General features: G+C 38.1%; 1 protein-coding gene across 1 annotated transcript in view; it reads right to left on the bottom strand.

Annotated features, from left to right (window-relative positions):
* The window catches only part of LOC124639674 (ubiquitin carboxyl-terminal hydrolase 32), a 55,710-nt gene that overhangs the window by 28,848 nt on the left and 7,098 nt on the right, over positions 1 to 19,764 (bottom strand). Inside the window, exons 4-6 of the mRNA XM_047177119.1 lie at positions 15,627 to 15,855; positions 3,132 to 3,427; positions 2,649 to 2,856 (exon numbers count right to left, since the gene is read on the bottom strand). Coding sequence (XP_047033075.1) covers positions 2,649 to 2,856; positions 3,132 to 3,427; positions 15,627 to 15,855 — 733 coding nt within the window. The remainder of the gene's footprint in view (positions 1 to 2,648; positions 2,857 to 3,131; positions 3,428 to 15,626; positions 15,856 to 19,764) is intronic.

The raw sequence follows: 19,764 nt of genomic DNA, 5'->3' as shown, positions 1-19,764 counted from the left end.
ATAAACCAATCCTTGATCAAAATTTTACTCCCATTTTTGTTTTAAATTTCATCAAAGATCGCAGCTTACATGAACTGTATCCAAATGTATGGATAGCATCAGGGCCGCCTTAACCTATGGTGCAGGGTGTGCGAATAACCCGGGCGCCGCGGGCTCAGGGGCGCCGCGGTACGCTCCTGGACCAAGAAATTTCAATTAAATTAATGTATTGTCATACAATGCCGGGCGCGTTAGATACACTACTTTTATGTCCCAAAACTCAAAAATTTTCGCGCTCGCTTCGCTCGCGGTTTCTTTGCTTTACTCTTACATTTTTTTTCACATATACCTACTTTTAATTTAATGTCCCAATACTCAAAAAAATTCGCGCTCCCTTCGCTCGCGGCTTCTTCACTTCACAGTCGCCTTTTATTATAAGTTTGTTTGTTTGTTATTATTTTTTTATTATAATTTGTTAAGGACTTTCAGTGATCCAAATCTCAAAACAGCTTGCTTCACTTTATAGTTTATTTTTCAACATTTTTTTGTCTACCCTAGCAAAAAGGTATCGTCGTTTTTAAGTCCTTTTATTAATAAGAAACCAACCGCCAACACCAACAAAGAGTTATCTACGTTTGGGCTACATTTTAAGTCATTTTTGTTTTGAGTTCTAAAATATAACAAAAAATTTCGCGCTCGCTTCGCTCGCGCAATCAGAACCTGTGTTCCCGTGTTTTTGCATTCACCAACCAGCAATAACTTATGTACGATTGGGCTACATTTTAGGTCATTTTTGCTTTGACATCTTAACTATAAAAAAAAATTCGCGCTCGCTTCTCTCGCGCAATCAGTAACTGCATATGTCTCTATTTTTCGTATGGGTTTGAATTGCAGTTGGGGGCGCCGTAAAAATCTCGCCCAGGGCGCTAGTAAAGTTAAAGCCGGCACTGGTGATAAATATTTATTTTTGGCACTCAATATACCATCTCATTTATCCATGTTTTTTTTTCATTCTGGTTTCATTTCAAACCATGCAACTCGAGAAAACTAACAGTTTTATTGCCAAATACTTTTATAAACATTAGTCAATCTCAGTTAAAGCTCAAACATTACTCGACTTCTGTCATACTTCTGCGACAGAACGTATTATAATCAGAACTTTAACTTAAGTGACGTTTAAATATTTCAAGGTAATATAGGTAATAACCTACTTCAGCTTACATTGTCTATCGTAGAAGAGAAACGTGATCTAAACAATAAACATGGAATCAGTAGCGAGTGAACATAATCACGAGGTATGTATGTACTTGTGATAACAGCTGTAGTACTGAATATGAGTGCTGTCGAGTGTTTCCCGTGAATAGTGTATGTCATCAGCTACTTGGTAATACAGCTCCGAGGATAACATGGTGAAATAGGGAAAGTTGATGTAAGAATATTTTTATTTAAAAATATTATATTGAGTACAATAAAAAATATGAGAAAAATTAGAGCACTTTTTGAGGTCATATTAAAGGAAAAAATATTAAATAATGCTAACAAAAATGCTTTCTCATACATACAATAATGTCTGGACATAATGTCTGGACACCTTTTTTTATAATGTCTGGACACCTTTTCACACACGGTCGGTTAGCCCCATGGTAAGTTATTTATTAACTTGTGTTATGGGTGCTAACACAACTGATAAACTACATATAGCTACATATATACATATTTATGAATACATATTGTAACACCCAGACCACGGCCAACAAGCATGCTCATCACACAAATGTCGACCGAACCGGGAATCGAACCCGGGACCTCAGGTTTGGCAGTCCGGCATGGTGACCATTGCGTCATCGAGGTCGTCTATATTAATATAATAAAGACTGAAGTATCTCTTAAAAGGCAATTGCAGAAAAAAGGTTTTCGGAATTTACATAATACACCTCAGAAAAAAACACAGAAAGAAAGCTCCTAACATGAGAATTCCTGTTTACATGTCCGATATGATGTGATAACTCCATTCCAGTAAGTCAAGTGTATCATGGCTCTGTTATACATAGATAACAATGTTTACAAGCATTTTGTAACACGACTAGCCACTACGCAATGTAAGTCATACACTTTAAATCATATTAAACAACATCTAGAATTATAAGCTCTATTTTTATGATCACAAAGTTCAATATCCTCTGTCACTGGTTAAAGGTCTTTCGAATGTTTAATTGTAATAATAACCTTATCGCGATGACGTTAAAGTCTATTTTTGTTTGAATTGTTAAATTAGTAAATTGTTCAAGTATTATATAAGGAGTGTACGACGCTAATTATAGCGCGGTATGTTTGCTATTGTAAGCACTTCAATGGAGATGGAATTAATTATAGTTCTGTTGTGTAATATTTTTTGAGTTGTTTCATTTATTTTGGACAATATTAGTCGCAGTTATATGAAATAGAAACATAGCATTTATGTGAAGAAAGCACTTTTATTAATGCACGACTAGCGAATCCTTATCTTCACATCACTTTTAACCGTAGTCCCCGCTGAAATCATCATCATTGCCCTCCCCTCCCGAATTTTATTAGGGACTCTTTCTGACATCATCTCACAATTAACACTCTTTTCAGCCATACGATCTTTCACACACTCTAGAATATTCCATCCTTACTATGGTACTCACCAATATCCCTCTCCTGATGCTTGCACTGCGGCCGCAGCCCCAGCACGACGTGGCACACCTCGAACAGCAGGTCGAGGAAGGGCGACACCAGCGCCTCCGCGCTCTCCACGCTCCAGATCAGGAAGTCCTCCAGCGTCAGCGCCATGTCGTTGGCGATCAGACCCTCGCTCTCCAGTTGCTCGTCTTCTTGAAGCTGCTGTTGCTGTTGCTGGAAGGAGGGGCATTCGTTAAGGCTTCATTAAAATACTTGACCCCTTTGTATTGGACAGTCAAGAATAATGAGAATGATTGACAAAATCAAGCATCTTGTCATGGCTGCAAGATTGATCTTCCTTCTGCGAACTTAGTACTTCAGTAGAATGCACTAAACCGTGTCTTCAATAACGAAAGGGTCTACACGTCAAAAGTATAATTGTCTCTGTTGATTATGGTAAATAAGCTCACTACCGAAGATTGCGTACTTATAAAACGCTAAAAACTAACCTCCTTCAAAGCAGCAATCTCATCCTTATTATCGCCATTAGGGCCCAACTGGAAGACTGGCTTCCTACCATTCTTGGGCACCGTCACCAGCTTCTCCCTCAAGTTGACCAGTATGACTTCAGGGTCAAACCCCTTCTCCATGCCTTCGGAGTCGTTACTGTCCGAAGGTGTGGAGGCGCGGGAGCTCTGGTTCTTGAGGTTCTCATTGGCAACGGTGCACAGGATCCCCACCATGTCGATGAGTTCCTTCTTGTTGAGCACCCCATCGCTGTCTAGGTCGAAGATTTTGAAGCAGACTGGAAAGAAATGGATGAAATTAGTCAAATAATAAAATTTGGTTGGGAATCTGGCAAAGTACTTAATAAGTATATCTTAGAACTGAGTTGAGGCGAACGTCGTTAGGAAAACTGGAGTTCAAAACGTTCATGCCTTTCTTATATGAAAAGAAGCTTTACCTACTAATCAATGATTTAGAATTTAGACCAATGATGACGAATTACACGAAAGATAAATACTTCCGTTGATTATTAATGAGCGTTCATCATTTCAAATCGTTGTTATAAATTGTAGCTATATTCAATGACTCAATCGATCAACATTAAATTAATCATCGCATAGCTCATTGGCTTTCCCTGTTAAGTGACGTTAATATAGAAAGAGGTGGAAGTTTCTTCAAGGCATATTTCTGGTAATTTCCGGTAATAACTGGTAACTCGGCTTTTAACTAGTTCTTTTAGAAATCAATGGAGGAAGCCTATATTCTTAAGTGGCCGTGGCCGAAGATGATGACCAGTAATAATTTAATAGACATTAAAAAACGCTTTAATCAATGAATGGATAAAAGAAGTGAATCTTCGATAACTTTAATTTATTACTGTATCTCTTTTCTCAAATGAGTCTATTTCTGTACTTCCTTATCTATTTTTCACGTTCAGAGATAATACGTTAGTTTAATGTAAGTATCGATATACATAAGTAATCAAAGGACAAAAGGACTTGATTGTCACATCGAGAATCGAACTTTCTATGTGTGTTTATCAGATTTTTCTGTAAGGCAGAGGTCTCTTCTCAGGCGGTTTTTAGAGTTTTAAACTCTAGGTTTCCTCAAGTGTTTTCCTTCATAACACTTTACTTAGACATTTGTGTCCAAGATGTACTCGTACTTAGATAGTTCATACAACTTAGAAAAGTTACATATAGTAGGTACACAGTAGTGAGGCTAAATTAATTTTGAATTATTATCACACCAGATTATTATAGCACCAGATGACGGTTACAAGACACATGCTATCCATATTAGTTCTCAAGTGGTGTTCCAATAACCTTTTAGCAGATTCAAAACCAAGGTCCTAAGAATTAATGGCGTTATACCGGCTCAAACCAGATAACGCGAATATTTTATTATATCCAGTGAATTCTATTAATATAAATTATGTTATTAAAGTCTATTGGTGAGTATTATTGGGTATATTGACCTTACTTTACTGTGTGATATTTACGGAGTAGGTCATAGAATCGAAGTGCCTTAACAACGAAAAATAGGCATTTCTTAATTTGATGATATTAAACTGTTAGAAAGTACAAAACTATTTTCGACTATTCAATAACAATCAAAAATCAATCTATTTACTTTACCTCCTACTCAAATAATTTAATCGGTTAATTGTTGTACATCTAAGACTTTAACTGTTGTTTGATTCCGTAAAAAATATTATTACAGATATCCATAAAATGATGGTAACATCATTTATTGTAAAAGCAGTTTTCCTCATATCAAATAAATCTTGCATTGTCAATATAAATGGCACATGTATCGGACAGCGTACAGCTGACGTAACAATATTTATAGTAACGTCAGCAATAAGTCGTCACCTGCAAGTCATAAAAAGCGTTTAATTAAGAGCAAAGTGAACTTCAGTAAGATGACCATAATTGTTCAGATGGATCATAAAAAATCCAAGTCAACATCGAATATGGGACAAACAATTTGAAACTATAACTTACGGTGGTACTATACACTAACGGGCATTCCCATATTCTATCTCTAGTAACCAAATCAACAGATCACTAGAAAGACTATTGGGAACGATCGTTATCGTATAACATCAAACAAGTGATAATCAGATAGGCAATAGTCTGGGAAGTATAATTAAATTCTGAGTACGTATGTAGGTCAACTTAATAACTTCAGGCTTGAACTAGGATGAGCCGGCTGACCTCATTCGGGAACGTCGGTTTTACTATCTTAGGCGAGGGTATATTTCGTCTTAAAACAGTATGCCTTGCGTTCATTTAATCTTGGATCTTAAATTATGGCACATGATAGGATTATATAAATTCGCTGACCTATTACATAGGTCTGTGTGTTGTCCTTCAGTGGTGGAGAGCCATCAAAAGATGATCTTAATTCATGTTCTTTTGGGAGACATACGCGAAATATTACGTTCAGAATTTAGTAATAATCCTCCATCAAGCGTATCTCCAACAATACCAAACAATTGAACAAATGAATCCTTCACCAGCCCTCACTACAAACAAAGAGGAATCAAGCAAGTCGGAAGCGCATAACAAGTGAAGACACTAGGTACAATCGCGCACGTGCTCGTCGCCGCTCATTTAGAACGTAATTAGTCGCGGCGTGAGCGATCAACAATGGAACGTCCTTCAGAGAGCGGACATTTCACTTGTGTACGCGACTGTACAGGTCCCTTATGATGCAGAAGTGTTAATAATGAGGATGAACAAAACAAAGATTTAATAAAAGACATTAAAAAAATACATTTTGAATGGAACCAGCCGTTCGGATGGCGTAGATAAACATAAATAAGCATCAAGAGTTATTGTTCTAGTGTTAGAAGTAAACAATAAACTATTGTAACTTTGTCGTGAGACAAAAGGAAACGTCTAATCAACATAACGTCTGCGTTTCTAGCATAATTCACACAAGCTATAGTCTGTTTTTTAATCTCGTAGACTAAATTGACACTTACAAAATGTCAAACTTTCTAATAATTTTGCTAGCTCTGTGGTGCAGTGTTGTACTTACGATACCGGTTCGTTGAATCGTAACTTTTTATCTATAATAGACGAATTTAATATTCATTCAAAGTTTTATATTTAAAATTCACGTACGTACACATGGCTGTACGACGTGCTACAAACTGCCAGGGATATCTGACCACGCAAAGCCATGCGTAATCATCAAGGATAAGCCCATTATTTCAGGATGACTTATTGTAAAAAGTTACGATTCAACGAACCGGTATCGTAAGTACAACACTGCACCACAGAGCTAGCAAAATTATTAGAAAGTTTGACATTTTGCAAGTGTCAATTTAGTCTACGAGATTAAAAAACAGAGTATAGGTCATCGAGCTTAGAATTATAAGGAGACGCCGTTTTGATATTGACGTATCTATAGTTATATAAATATGAAACAAACTATGCAACATAGTTCTGTCTCACTCTTTCTAAGCAGATAAGTGTATTTGAAAACAGGGACAACAATATTTTTGTGATTGCGTAAAATGGTGACATTTACTTTTGAAATCCTCCTGTTTGTAGGTGCGTGCCATATCTGGCCATATATGTCATGGTAGTTGTGCTGTCAAATAGGTGCTCTTCGTGACTTATTTTTGCTATTTTATAGAATATCACTCGTGTTTACTTTTAAGACTTTACTATTTCAATAGTGAAATAATCAACGAATATGCCTATGTGTTGTATTGTGAAGTGTGGTGCTAGGAAGCACCAAAATCAAGCTGGATTGTCTTTACACAGGTTAGGAACCTATTTTTGCTAGAAACTACATAAAATAATTCACATTTTATAAAAAATATGTTACGGGAACATGAATTGATGGTGAAAGTACTTATATTTTGGTTTATTTCTGTATAAAAACCTATATTTAGAAATAAATGTTGTTTACAATAACATGTTATATTGGCATAGTGCTGTGCAGTTGTCATAATAGTATCGATATAATATCCACTTAATAAGTCTGCTTTTACAAATTTTAACATCAGAACTTACTGTCCCTAAGACACTGAGCCCTCAGAGTTGTGTATTATTTTCAACAAAACATCAGTTAAAAACATTTTGATTAAAAAGGCGTATTATAAAATTCAGGATTTTAAAGACATATTTTATTGAAAATAATATGTTTTGCCTTTTTATTTTCACATGATGCTTCTACGGCGACCACGGGCACGGCAGTGCTTCCGCACAGACGAGCAAATCGGAATGCAAGTTGCAATATTTGCTTCAGAACTTAGTTACCGAATATAGGTTTCGAATTGTATAAATATTTTTTTCTTAGCACTAAAATTGTTTTGTACAATCGATTAATACATAATTAGCTCCATTTGCATTATATAACTTTCTCATGAATAGCTTGAAAACGATTTTAAATTATTGTATTTTTTTTAAGAGAGTATCTCCTTATGGCGGATTCTTCTTCATAGGACCGAATCTTTGGCACCCTGCAACTAGTCTGTCGTGAAAGAACTTTCATAGGGCTATTTGAAATAATAAATAATTACTTTGCCTGTTTTTTTTTTTTCAATGGTATCACCCTACTGAAATGACTCCTCCCATTTGGTTGATGTTGTTGAGGTTATTAGTATCAGTGAAGTTAATGTGATAGTTAGTTCTATGATGAAGAGATTATTTATACTCGGTTATTTTTATGCACCCAGTAAGACTCGTACCACAGATTATATAATAGTTACTACGTAACAGATAAATCACTCCATACAAAAAAGTCCATACCTACTGTTATAAGCACCTACAAGTTCCCAACTACCTACAAATTCCTAGCTGCGTTATAAATTGAACCTTAAAAGCTCGACCGCTTGATTGTTATTTCAATGCGATAGCGCACAGTTCAGTGACCGCAACCGTGCCGTGGCCGTGCTTAGGGTTGCTTCTTACAATTTATTAATATTTAAGTAGGAAAACAAAGTTACGCTTATTTTAAGATAGCCTTTTTTAAAACTGAGTTTTTAAATAAAAAGTAATATCAAGAATATTTTTCTTTAGTTAACTATTGTATTGCCTACTAAAATGGAGTATGGGTACATATTACTAAATATTACCTAATACGTTAGCATAGGTAAGTACTTAAGTAAAGCTTTCGTCAAAATCAAAGGCGGTTTCCAACTATTTTTCGAGCACAAGTGCCATACCCCATATGGTACAACTCCGTCGAGTGTTGATACATACCTAAAATTGGTTTCTGCGTAGCGACACGCGTAATGTTCCGAGTCGTCATTAAGTTAGACCAGAACTATACCTACTTACACTCGAGATATGTTTTGAGCTACAAAACTCACAAAATCACAATACAGTTCATATAACTAAGTAGGTATCTAAAGTAAAATAAGTACCTAATGATCTCTGTTGTTAAAGTCATAAAGTAGATAAGTATTAATTTATTTAAAAAAAAAATTGAATTACTAGATAAGTTCATAAATATAAAATGTTTCTAAATCTTACAATAGTCGCATATAAACTAACACAACTCAAAATACTCCATCAGTTTGTTAGGTAGCTTAAAAAACCTAATAAAAACGAACAGCATAACATGCCACGAAATAAAAATAATAATATTGGAACGCGCGCGGCGCGTGTGACTATTGAAAGCCCTGAGCCGCGTGGGGTTACCGGTAACCCAACGAGCGGTAGGCATTTATCGCGCGCAAGTACGTCGAGTGACAGAGGCCTGCTCGTACATACTTCTAACTAGAATACAATATCGATATTTGTTGAATCCGGTAGCGGTACAACCCTAGTAATGGCAGCCATTTTAGTTACTACTGCAGACTGACAGTAGGTGTGCACGTTTTTTTCGTGACATTTCCTGTCCCTATACTTATTTGTCAATGGTATAGGTAAACGTCTTCCCGTATTAAATTAACCTGATTTTAACCTTTGGTATGTATGTAACAAGAAAGAACACAAAAATGCAGTCTTGCTGAATGGTATAATATTCAATGTTATATTAACAAGAAAAACAAAGAGAATAAACATATGCACGGACATATCTCTGCAGCCAAGATAATTGGATTTCATCCCCCTATTCGGGGATAAAGAAATAAATATTGCTTAAGAACTGCAGTTGTTACAAACCAGACATGGCCTGGCCTTTTCTTTTTATTTTTTTCCGACGTCAAACATCATCAAATGACCCCTCCCGCTGTGGGTTAGCAGCGGTGAGGGAGTGTCAGACTATTACTGACTATAAACCGCCGCGGTATCTCTTTCGAACAACCCGCAGCCCCGGCAGGCCTTGGCCCTGCTGGGCCCCGCTGGGGTTGCTGACATCTCTTTGAGGAGCGCGTGGAACAACGCGCGCCGTCGACACGGGTCTGTCGTCTAAGCAGACAGAGGGACGATGAGCCACCCGAACTCACCGCCCACAGACCCACGCCTACGGTGGCCAGGAGTCATCTCGCGACACCCGGCGCCCATGGTGTCTACCTGGTCCAGCGCGGCGGCCGGGATGAGAGGTGCGAACTCTCTGGCGTTCCGCCTCCTCCTTCTCGAGCATGACCGCTTCGCAGAAGGAGGCGACGGCATCCCATTCCCTCTCGCCCCGGACCATGGCTTGAACCAGGGCCGGACGCGAGAGGTCGCCGCCGCCCAAAGCCTCGACGAGGACCCGGCGGTGCCCCTCCCATGCGGGGCACACCTGGACTGTGTGGTCCACCGTGTCCTCGGGGCTGTCCGCACAATGGTGACACCCGGGCGCCTCCTCACGACCGATGCGGTGCAGGTACCTCCCGAAACAACCGTGTCCGGTGAGGACCTGCGTCATGCGGTACGTGAGGGCGCCGTGACTCCTCCCGAGCCACTCCTCAAAGAGGGGACTTACCGCCACGATGGTGGCGTGCCCTGCACTGGGTTGCGACAGTCGCTCCCTCCAGGCCACCATGAGATCGCGTCGGAGCTCCGCCCGCTGCGCGACAACTTGCCGCGGCAACGGGGTTTCCCCCCGGCGCTGAGCCTCCTCGCGCCAGTCGTACAGGCGCAAGAAGACCCTCGCCTCCAGATCCCACGGTGGCAGTCCAGCAAGTAGGCCAGCTGCTTCGCGGGAGATCGTGCGGTACCCCCGGATTAGCCTAATGGCTATCACCCTTTGGGGCACGTTCAGGTAGTGTACAGCCCGCGGCCGTACCGAACGTGCCCATACCGGGGCCCCGTAAAGGGCCATGGACCGCATGACCCCCGCGAAGAGTTTACGGCAGGGGGCGTTTGGGCCTCCCAGGTTGGGCAGGAGCCGCTTGAATACAGCCCCTGCCTTCTCCAGTTTGGGGCCCAAACGTCGGAAATGCTCGACGAAGTTCCACCGGCCGTCGAGGACGAGTCCCAGGTATTTCATCGCCCTCTCGACGCCGATGGTAACCCCCCCCCACCGACATGGCCTGGCCTGTGTTTGATTATCATGATGATTTATTAGACAATACATGAATGCACTTTTTCCTTCCCTAGTGATAATAAATGCGAAAGTAACTGTCTGTCTTTCACGCTTTCATAGTTTGTATAGATCTATTTCCTCACATATGAATGAGAATGTTTTATTTTTTACATTTTAATGTTGATGACAACGCACGTTTTTATTTCAGTCCAAATAGAGTAGCATATTTTATATATACCTCTTTAATTCTAAAACCGTTAGTATCCATTATGCAAGCAAAACGGCTGCATATAAAAAGTCTGTCAATGCTGCCATTGCGGAAACGTAGCTACGCCAAAGATTATGACGACAACGTCGGAAGTGCTAACAACTGTCAAGTGCTTCGTACAACTCATCCTGTGATATTGTCGGAAGTACATTTGTATGCAAGGAATGTAAGTGCAGTGTTAGTTGTAAGTATCGATCAATACCATCGGTTGTTTTAAAAGCTTCTACAACGATTGATTCTCGTAAGAAAAGATGTTAGAAGATTTGGCCTAGACAGATGATTTGGATGGTACCAAGAAAATAGACGATATAGGAAAAGCTACAACCGTCACCGCCCTTAAACCTGTAGGTGCCTTGAAATATCTGCATCAACTTAAGACCTTATTAAATGAGTACATAGCAATCAAGGGACAATCGAAACAGCATAGACTACACAAAATCCTTCCTCCATCAAGCTACATGCAAAACACACGTCAACGAAAACATTCTAAATGCCAGAAGAGCCAGTGACGTTAAAACATCACCTTGATCCAATGACCCCGAGTTAACTGGCAAAACAGAAGTAAACCACGCTTTTTATCCCTCTGCGCCTTCATTGTTCATGTCAGGCCGTGTCAAGGACTCTTCTTGTTTTAAATTCGTACTTCCGTGCTCATTTATTATTAGAATTGTTTGAAATTTGCCTAATTACTTATTTTTAACTTTGAAGATTACTTTGTCACTTAACCCATGGTTAAGTTTCTTGGATCCAATGATCACATAACTGGATTAGATTTAACATGTTTCTCAGTTGGGATTCATCCTCAATATAAGATTGGTTTCTGCGAACTTTTAAGGCTTAGTTCCTGCAGAGTTCATAAGAACTCACAGGCCGTTTCGAGAACCAACAACACACAAGTAGATATCATAACAAGATAGGTTCACAAAGTTCCAAACATTTTAAGATAAAGTATCTTTGCCTTCTCCGAAACGGTTTTTTACTCTTAGCAAATAAGCAATACCTGGTAACTTAAGATTTCATAAATCATCATTATTGGCAACACTCCCACATGTAATACCCCCTACGTCATTACTTCTTTGCAAAACGTCATTCCTGCTATGACAAATCTATACTGAAAGGTATTTTACGTAAGGAGGTAAAGTAACGAGAAAAATCTTACATTTACTCGCGTCATTTAGTATTTTCCTTCCTTCCTCCATTTTACATAAAAACTGACCAGCATGACAAGTCAAATAATACTAACCCCAATGAAATGTAAAACGAAAAATTTCAAAACAGTCGCTCGAATTACGGCGTGTTGCAACCACTCAAAAACATAAGGAAAATATTTCATATGCAAGGTTTTTTGTGCATTGCACAGCGCTTTCTAACATGTAAGGTATAATTTGCTTTACTTTGTTTTAGCACGAGCTACATAAAAAGTATCTAATGCAGTAAAAATATTTGCCAAGCCACACCCCTACTAGGGGTAATTGCTCAGCTTAAAGTGTGTCGGACCTACGATTAAGTACATTCCACCACTTGTGGAGGATAATTTAATGTTATAAAGCGTTCAAAACAAAAAAATCAGTCCAAGGATAATGGATAGCCTTACAAAATTCTCTACATTTTCCTTCTTTTTCAACGAAGTTTATCCAAAAAAAATACAAGCTGTTGATTTGCATCCGTGCCATATTCAAGGAGGTAATTATGTTAATGATTCTCGACCCAAATCAATAAAAAAAAATGGTACGTAATTTTTTTTCTTTATTTTTTTTTCCGAATTCCGTAAATGTCATCTAGCCCTTATTTAAACTTGGCGCGTATGTTACTGGCGTTAAAACCGTGCTGCACCCTCACACGAACGCAAACACAAAGCATACGCAACGATCACTCATAAATTTCATTCATAAAATTGGATTACTTCGAAAATACCACGACATTACAATGACAAAAAAAGCAGTGCATATTAGTTATTTCCCATCTACTGTAATTCCAATTGATTATTTACGTATTGTATGTCCTCCTCCTGAACTATGGCACAAATGCAAATCAACAGCTTGTATATACAGATGACAACATGTCGTGACCTGGATAACTATTGTATATTTAATGTAGCATTTTGTATTGATTTCCTAGTGAATGAATAAATCATTATCCGCGCGACCATTGCGTGCAGAGGACAGCCAACTGTACACACACTCGACTCCATATCATCTCTGTACAAACAAGAGATAGCCATTTAGGATGCCTTCATTAAATATTATTATCATCGACATTGAACTTCAAAAGATATGGCTCATATTATGAATCATGAACTTGAATGTGAAAGGCCTCATTCAAAATGAGAGTAAGATAGTGACGGGTGCTATGCTCTTAAATCATACATTTTTATTTGACGCACGACGAACTAGGAAAAAATCAACATAAAGTCGAATTCCAAATATACGAGAGTGTTTATCCAGAACAACATTTGAATAACGATATTGGTATGGATATATTCATCTGTTTGTTCAGGAATGACGTACAAAGACACAGATCAGTGGATATTTGTTCGGGATGTAAGAGTGCTGACTCATCGAAAGGAAATCAACACTTATTTGTGCAGCGGTCAAGGCTGTTCCACCTGTTATCTCATAATGAAGCTCAATCAAACTGAGCGCGGTTCATCAAAAGCCGATTGATGTCAATCAATAGTTTGATCACGAACTTTTTTGTCATCGATATTATTATTCTACATAGTATCAGAGAGATTGGTTTCATCTCCTGGTAGCCGATCAGCTAGCAGATTATTGTCATGTCATGAAGTAATTTTAGGGATTGTTATTCTAGGTTATTACTGAAACTGAATATGTCTGAATTCAAGACTCAAATTAACTACTGAGATATTTTTTCCTCAAATCAAATATTTGGACAAAACGTTAACATTTCAGGAAAAATAAAAATACCTAGAGTAATATTTTTATATCTCACTGAACAACAATCTCTGTCACCAAGCACGACATACAATGCATTGTATGATATGATATTATTTACTCTGACATTAGTTTATATCGCAGCGCCCAACTCGCCGAATTCGCCAACACTGTGCAGACAGCAGAAATAAGGAATCCGAGAGCAAACAGGTTTGTTACCGATGTTATGTATTCACATATTTTTCGAAGGGTCGTTAACTGACGCAATGAAAATTATTGGCAAATACTAAGCGCTGTGTGTGCTTATTTATTTTTGATGGAATTTCGAGTCTAAAGGACACGAGACATATTGGGTTGCATACTGATAAGTGAATTAGCACAGGTTATAATGATTGGACGTATTAATAACAAACAGGACATTGAATCATTAAAATGATAATATAAGCTGATGGATGACCAAACTTTATAGGAAGGAAATGCATGATATTTTTTTTTTGCAAAAGGACAGACAGACATGAGTCAAACTCAGCGACCATTTTACCTCCAAATCATGATGGATAGATAACTAAACTCTACATATAGGAAGGAAATGTAAGATATGACCCAAACTCACAACATTTTCTGCAAAATACTGGACATGATCACCACTTCGTTGTGGAGCCACTGTTAACGCCAAGTATGGTTGACTACAATTAACAATGGCGGGAAGGCAACACGAATTAGCCGCGCGTAATTAACACCACAATAGACAATAAAATGCACAACTTTAAATCAGTAGCACAGTTGTGAAGAAACATTTACATTAAGACTTGGTATGCCACCGGGAATTTATTACGTACTAACCTTGTCTGTGGTAATGCTCGAGTTTTATGTCTTAGAAAAGCACATAAACATGCTCTCTAGGATAATGTAGGTCTGATGCTGAAAGGTTCTAACCTACTTTATAGCATCACTAGCTTCTGCCAGCGGTTCCATTCGCGTCCCGTAGGCACTTCTTCATGCCTATAGCCTTCCTCGACAAATGAGCTATCTGACGTTGATTACATTTTTTAATTAACACCTGTTGTTCCTGAGATTAGCGCGTTAAAACAAACACTTTTGTATTTATTTGTAACAGATCGTAGAATAGGTGAGAATGGACACTATTTTACCTAAGATATAACGATAACTTAACTGATGACTGAAGGAAATTATCATCGATTTGGCACCTAATATCCATTTATTCGAAGTACATAATGACAAATACAATAAGGTTGTTAGGAACAGCTGCTAAATTGTCCTGCGGTTAACAACATAGTTACATTGAAAACGTTATAAAACTGTTAAAGTCGCGCTATCGTGCAATAAATTGCGCATACCGATATAAAAGTTCCGCGAAATAAAATAACGTTAAGAGAAACAATACTAGGTACAGGAAAATAAGTATTATTATCGTTTATCTTTACCCCTTGCTCATCGATATAATGGCTATTAAACAAAGATAATTTCATTCATTTTAAGTTATTTTATCACTTCCTGTATAACAGTAGGTATCCAAGATACACTTTCAAAGTATATCTAAGTTGCTAGTACAATATAATTTATATCCCACGCAGCTGACTGATCTCCTTAGAGAGAACAGCTGCCGAGGCCGACAATCCGTCTGGAGACCATTATTGCATCTAAGTTTGAAAATTCACATCTTATCTTATGATTACCACAACACAACAACGCACGTAGTACTTAACTATTAAGTACACTGTTGGCCAGTTTCACTGGTTATTGAACTTATTGGATAGAAACACTTTTGGATTCACAAGTCTTTATCTGGCAGCTAGCATTAACTATCGAATAACTCACTGATACTTAATCGGTAACCAGTGAAACCAGACCTGCAGCTCAAAAACAAAACACCATCACAGCATAGAAATACTCACACTTAAGCCGCTCAGTCCTAGGCCCTCTGCAGGCCGCACTAAGTCCACAGCAGAGCTCCTTAAAGTCCACATGTCCGTCCCTGTTCTCGTCGAAGGCCAGGAAGGCGCCGGCCACCGCTGCAGCAGGTAATGGCGGAGACAGGAGAGGAGAGAGACTCTCTGCGTCTAGCTGGCCAGTTGGCGCCGCGTTGCGGAGTGTCCAGAAACATTTCTCAAGTTCTATAATGTCCTGCAAGAAGTTTTGTGGGTTAGTTTAGGGTGAGGTGAGGTTTACAAGAATTAAAACTCTCTGCCATAATATATAATAAGCTTTTAATTTTACGACACATAGCTGCGGTAAGATGTTGTTTCGTGATATTCAACCACTGAAAAAAAATATGTGATAATTTCCAATAATTTAAAAAGTGCAAGTACTTTCAAAAACCAATTGTTCAATATCGATATGAATTAAAATTCTTCAACATGTATAAAGTCTACTCAAGTCAATAGTTAATGTAATCAAATACGTAAGTTTCATATCAATGCGGGGGAAGAACTCAGAACTGCATAAACTACGAAACTAGAAATTCTCAGATAAGCATCTTTCGCACTTTGGATATAAAATCTCCAAGACTAGGTCAGTTGATTGTGACTTATTATCTTAGTTTTAATCCACGAAGTTTTGTTAGACATGCAAATAGTCAAGGAAAATCGTCTTCTGTTTATGCAATAAGTTTTCCACATAAATTGTAAGTTAAATACCAGTTTCCTCATTTATACGACTCTTGCACGGAAAATTATACTTTCTATGTTTTGTGAAGAAAGTTTTAAATGGAAATAAATTCGAAAGAGTTAAGTTAGTATTAGGTATTAGTTTTGCTTATCATTTCAGATTGATTTTTATTTTTATCAACGAAATTGTTTCAGATTTCTTGTAGTTTGAACATAATTCTATTTTACTCCTAAATAACTCTAAAAACTCTGTTACTGGTGCATGACCATGACCCTTAAAAATCAACTAACAACAATAAATCATATCGCATACGCCCATTTAAAAATTAAGCCAATTTTTTATCAAAACCAAATTCGCACAGGAACCAGGTTGAAAGACCGACACTGGGCGGTAAGCGCCACAGATAACTTATCGGGTGTTGCGTAACACGCACACAATTAAACACTCAATACTAATTATTAACACACATTCAAGTGAGCACATTTTTAGTATCAATCTTTCCAATAGTTTTTTGGACAAGGCGAGTTCGTCTCACCAATGAAAATGGCAAAATTATAGAAGACATTTTGAGGACAGACGCTGGATGCAGGTCGCCTCCAACAGGTATCTGTGGAGTTCTAAGGGGGAGGCCTATGTTCAGTAGTGGACGTCCTATGGCTGAGATGATGATGATGATGAAAGAAGACTTTTTTATGAGTCAGAGGGTCTGGACAATTTTGAAAGTCGTATGTCTTGAAGCCAAAAGGTCTAAATCTTATATGGATCATAGAGCAAGAGTATAATAGATCAGTTCAGTCATAGGAATGCCCAAAGCATTCCAGAAATCAATGCAAGTAGTTCGAACCACCGCTGCATCATTAAGTATTCAGATATTATAAAGGCATGGGAACGCGTGTATAAATTATGTAATTCAATATCTTATCTCGTGATGTCTGCCATGAAATTCCTTTTCCAACCGACAAGAGAGCTTTCCTTTTCCAGCAGATTTTATATCTGCCATAATTCAAGTGCTGATTCTGGTTACCAAGCGGTTTTAATAATAGAATTATATCAGCACATCTTACTTATTTTTAAAGGCATCTTCTTGACACAGACATAGCCTATATTACATCAGAAAATAATATGCCTTTTAACATCAGACGAACTGTATACAATAAATTACCTCCACATACTAAGTTACATAACAAGTTATTCAAATAATCAAGTTACTTACTGACATATAATTACAGTAATAACTTCGATTGGGCTATAATTTGCTAGTTACATTTGCAATTACAAAATATCGGTAATCTAAGGGAAGTCACGGCACAAATACGGATAAATGTCATTGGCAAATACTTTGGAGTAGCGCCGATTATTTGACAGAATAAAAGGTTTTAAGGAAAATTGAACTGCAGTAGGTAAGTGATCATGATCGAACATAAAACGAAGTAGGTACCTATTACCTACTCGAAAAAACCGAAACCCGGAATGAAGGTATGTTGTTTCAAAAACAGTAAACAATCAACCACATCTTGGTTTATTTAGCAGCTCAAACTGCTGAATCACAATTAACAACATACACAAAACCAAACTTAATTGAGTTTCCGAACGCTTCATTCACATCAACCGATTGCATCGAACTTCGGCCTACATCACTAAAAAAACTATTTCCAGTTAAAAAACCTATACAAAATCACGCGGCCTCACCCATGCGGAGAGAAACCACTTAAAAAGATTTTTCAGTAGCGCTAAAAGCCGCAAATGAAAAAAAAACCTTTCAACTTTTACGTCATACGTTGTGAAAAGCTTTCAAAGCTACGATGTAAAACTTCCACTATATCGATACTAACATACCTACGATACTATAGTACGTTTATAATCGTTCACGATAAAGCAGGTCAAATGTGTTTTCTTATCGATAGAAATCTCCTGATAAAATCTGATGGTCTTAAAAATAATCTATTGACGATAGCATCGATTCTATTCAGCACTAATTAAATTGGCTTTTATATCGATAAAATATCTATACATGGAAATGCGATGGCACTAATCAAAGCGCAATTGCTCAAATTCAACGTGCTGAATGGGGCTGTTTGCTCGACAATTCATTTTAAAGCTTCAAACTGTCAACATTTTTCTGGGAAACTAGTTGTTTTTCGCAGATAAGTACACCCGCGATCCGGACAATGTGCTTTTTTGGACAATGTGCCATTTTACACACAATAGCTCACCCGCTCTCGTAAATAAAACCTTTAGCTAACACATTCGATTTCGTACATGTTATTGCACAAGGAAATAATCTGGCAGATGAGTGTACCTTCCACTGGCGTGGACTCTGCCGGGTTCAAAGATCAGTCACAAGTAAGTAGCAACAGGTTCCTATCCCATTGGCCGTCAACACCGTAATGGGTCATTTCCTTTATGTAGTCCCTTGCGTGGCGTGGGTGTAGTAGGTACAAGTATCCTTACTGATATTATAAATGTGGAAGTTACTCTGTCAGACGGTCTATCCTGTTTTCACACCAAAACTCCTGTAGATAGACTAGACTAATGGAACAATGTTCATCCGGGTGCAGGAAGCAGTTCCCCCGGGACGCGGATGGAACTACGGGGTACACGGGATAATCTTAATTAAGGAAAAGATTTTCCGTCATGATAAAGGAGCAAGACCGATATGTGAAGATCAACCATATATCTACAGTTACAGTACTGTACAGTAAAGTCTAGTATCTCTATTAAATATAAAATATTTGTAGAACTACACTAATATGACACGTTACCTTCGTCACATAATCAATTTCTATCAATTATTCAGTATCGTACATAACCAATCATCAGTGTCATATATCATTAAATGAATGTAAAACGCTTCGAATTCCATGTGACGATAGGAACATATAAGGCCTGACCTGAATTAACACAAACATTATAAATTAGTTTATTGACGTTATTGCAACCTCGCGAGATACGGTTCAACAAATGTTATTCAATTAGTCTAGTACAACTGTTTTATTACTGTTTACATTCAATTAAGGGGCTCGTGGCTCGTAAGTCAGGAGACAAAATAGCTCATCTCATCTGCCTAAATCTTTCCCTTCTGTGTTGGGATCGTCTTCCGGTCTTACCAGATGCAGCTGAGAACTAGTGTGCTGTATGGAGCAACTGCCTATCTGATCTCCTCAACCCAGTCATGTGAGCAACTCGATACCCCTTCTAACGACTGGTACTCAGACTTTCTGGTTTCTACCCCTGATAATATTTTAACAATTTGAATACCATTCTTCTACATAACATGTTCAGTTCTTTATTCCATACAAAGGAAAGTAGTAATTGTATTCGTAGAAATACGGCGCAAGGACAAACACGGCTTGGTACGACCTGTCTTATCCTAGGCTGCGACCTTCAGAGGTCGAGGGACCAATCGATAGGGCTATGAGGACTCCG

The sequence above is a fragment of the Helicoverpa zea genome, chromosome 19 (genome assembly GCF_022581195.2).
Source record: "Helicoverpa zea isolate HzStark_Cry1AcR chromosome 19, ilHelZeax1.1, whole genome shotgun sequence".
NCBI classification, from domain to species: Eukaryota; Metazoa; Arthropoda; class Insecta; order Lepidoptera; family Noctuidae; genus Helicoverpa; species Helicoverpa zea.
The sequence above is the reverse complement of the archived record's forward strand: the minus strand, read 5'-3'. Positions and strand labels throughout refer to the sequence as shown.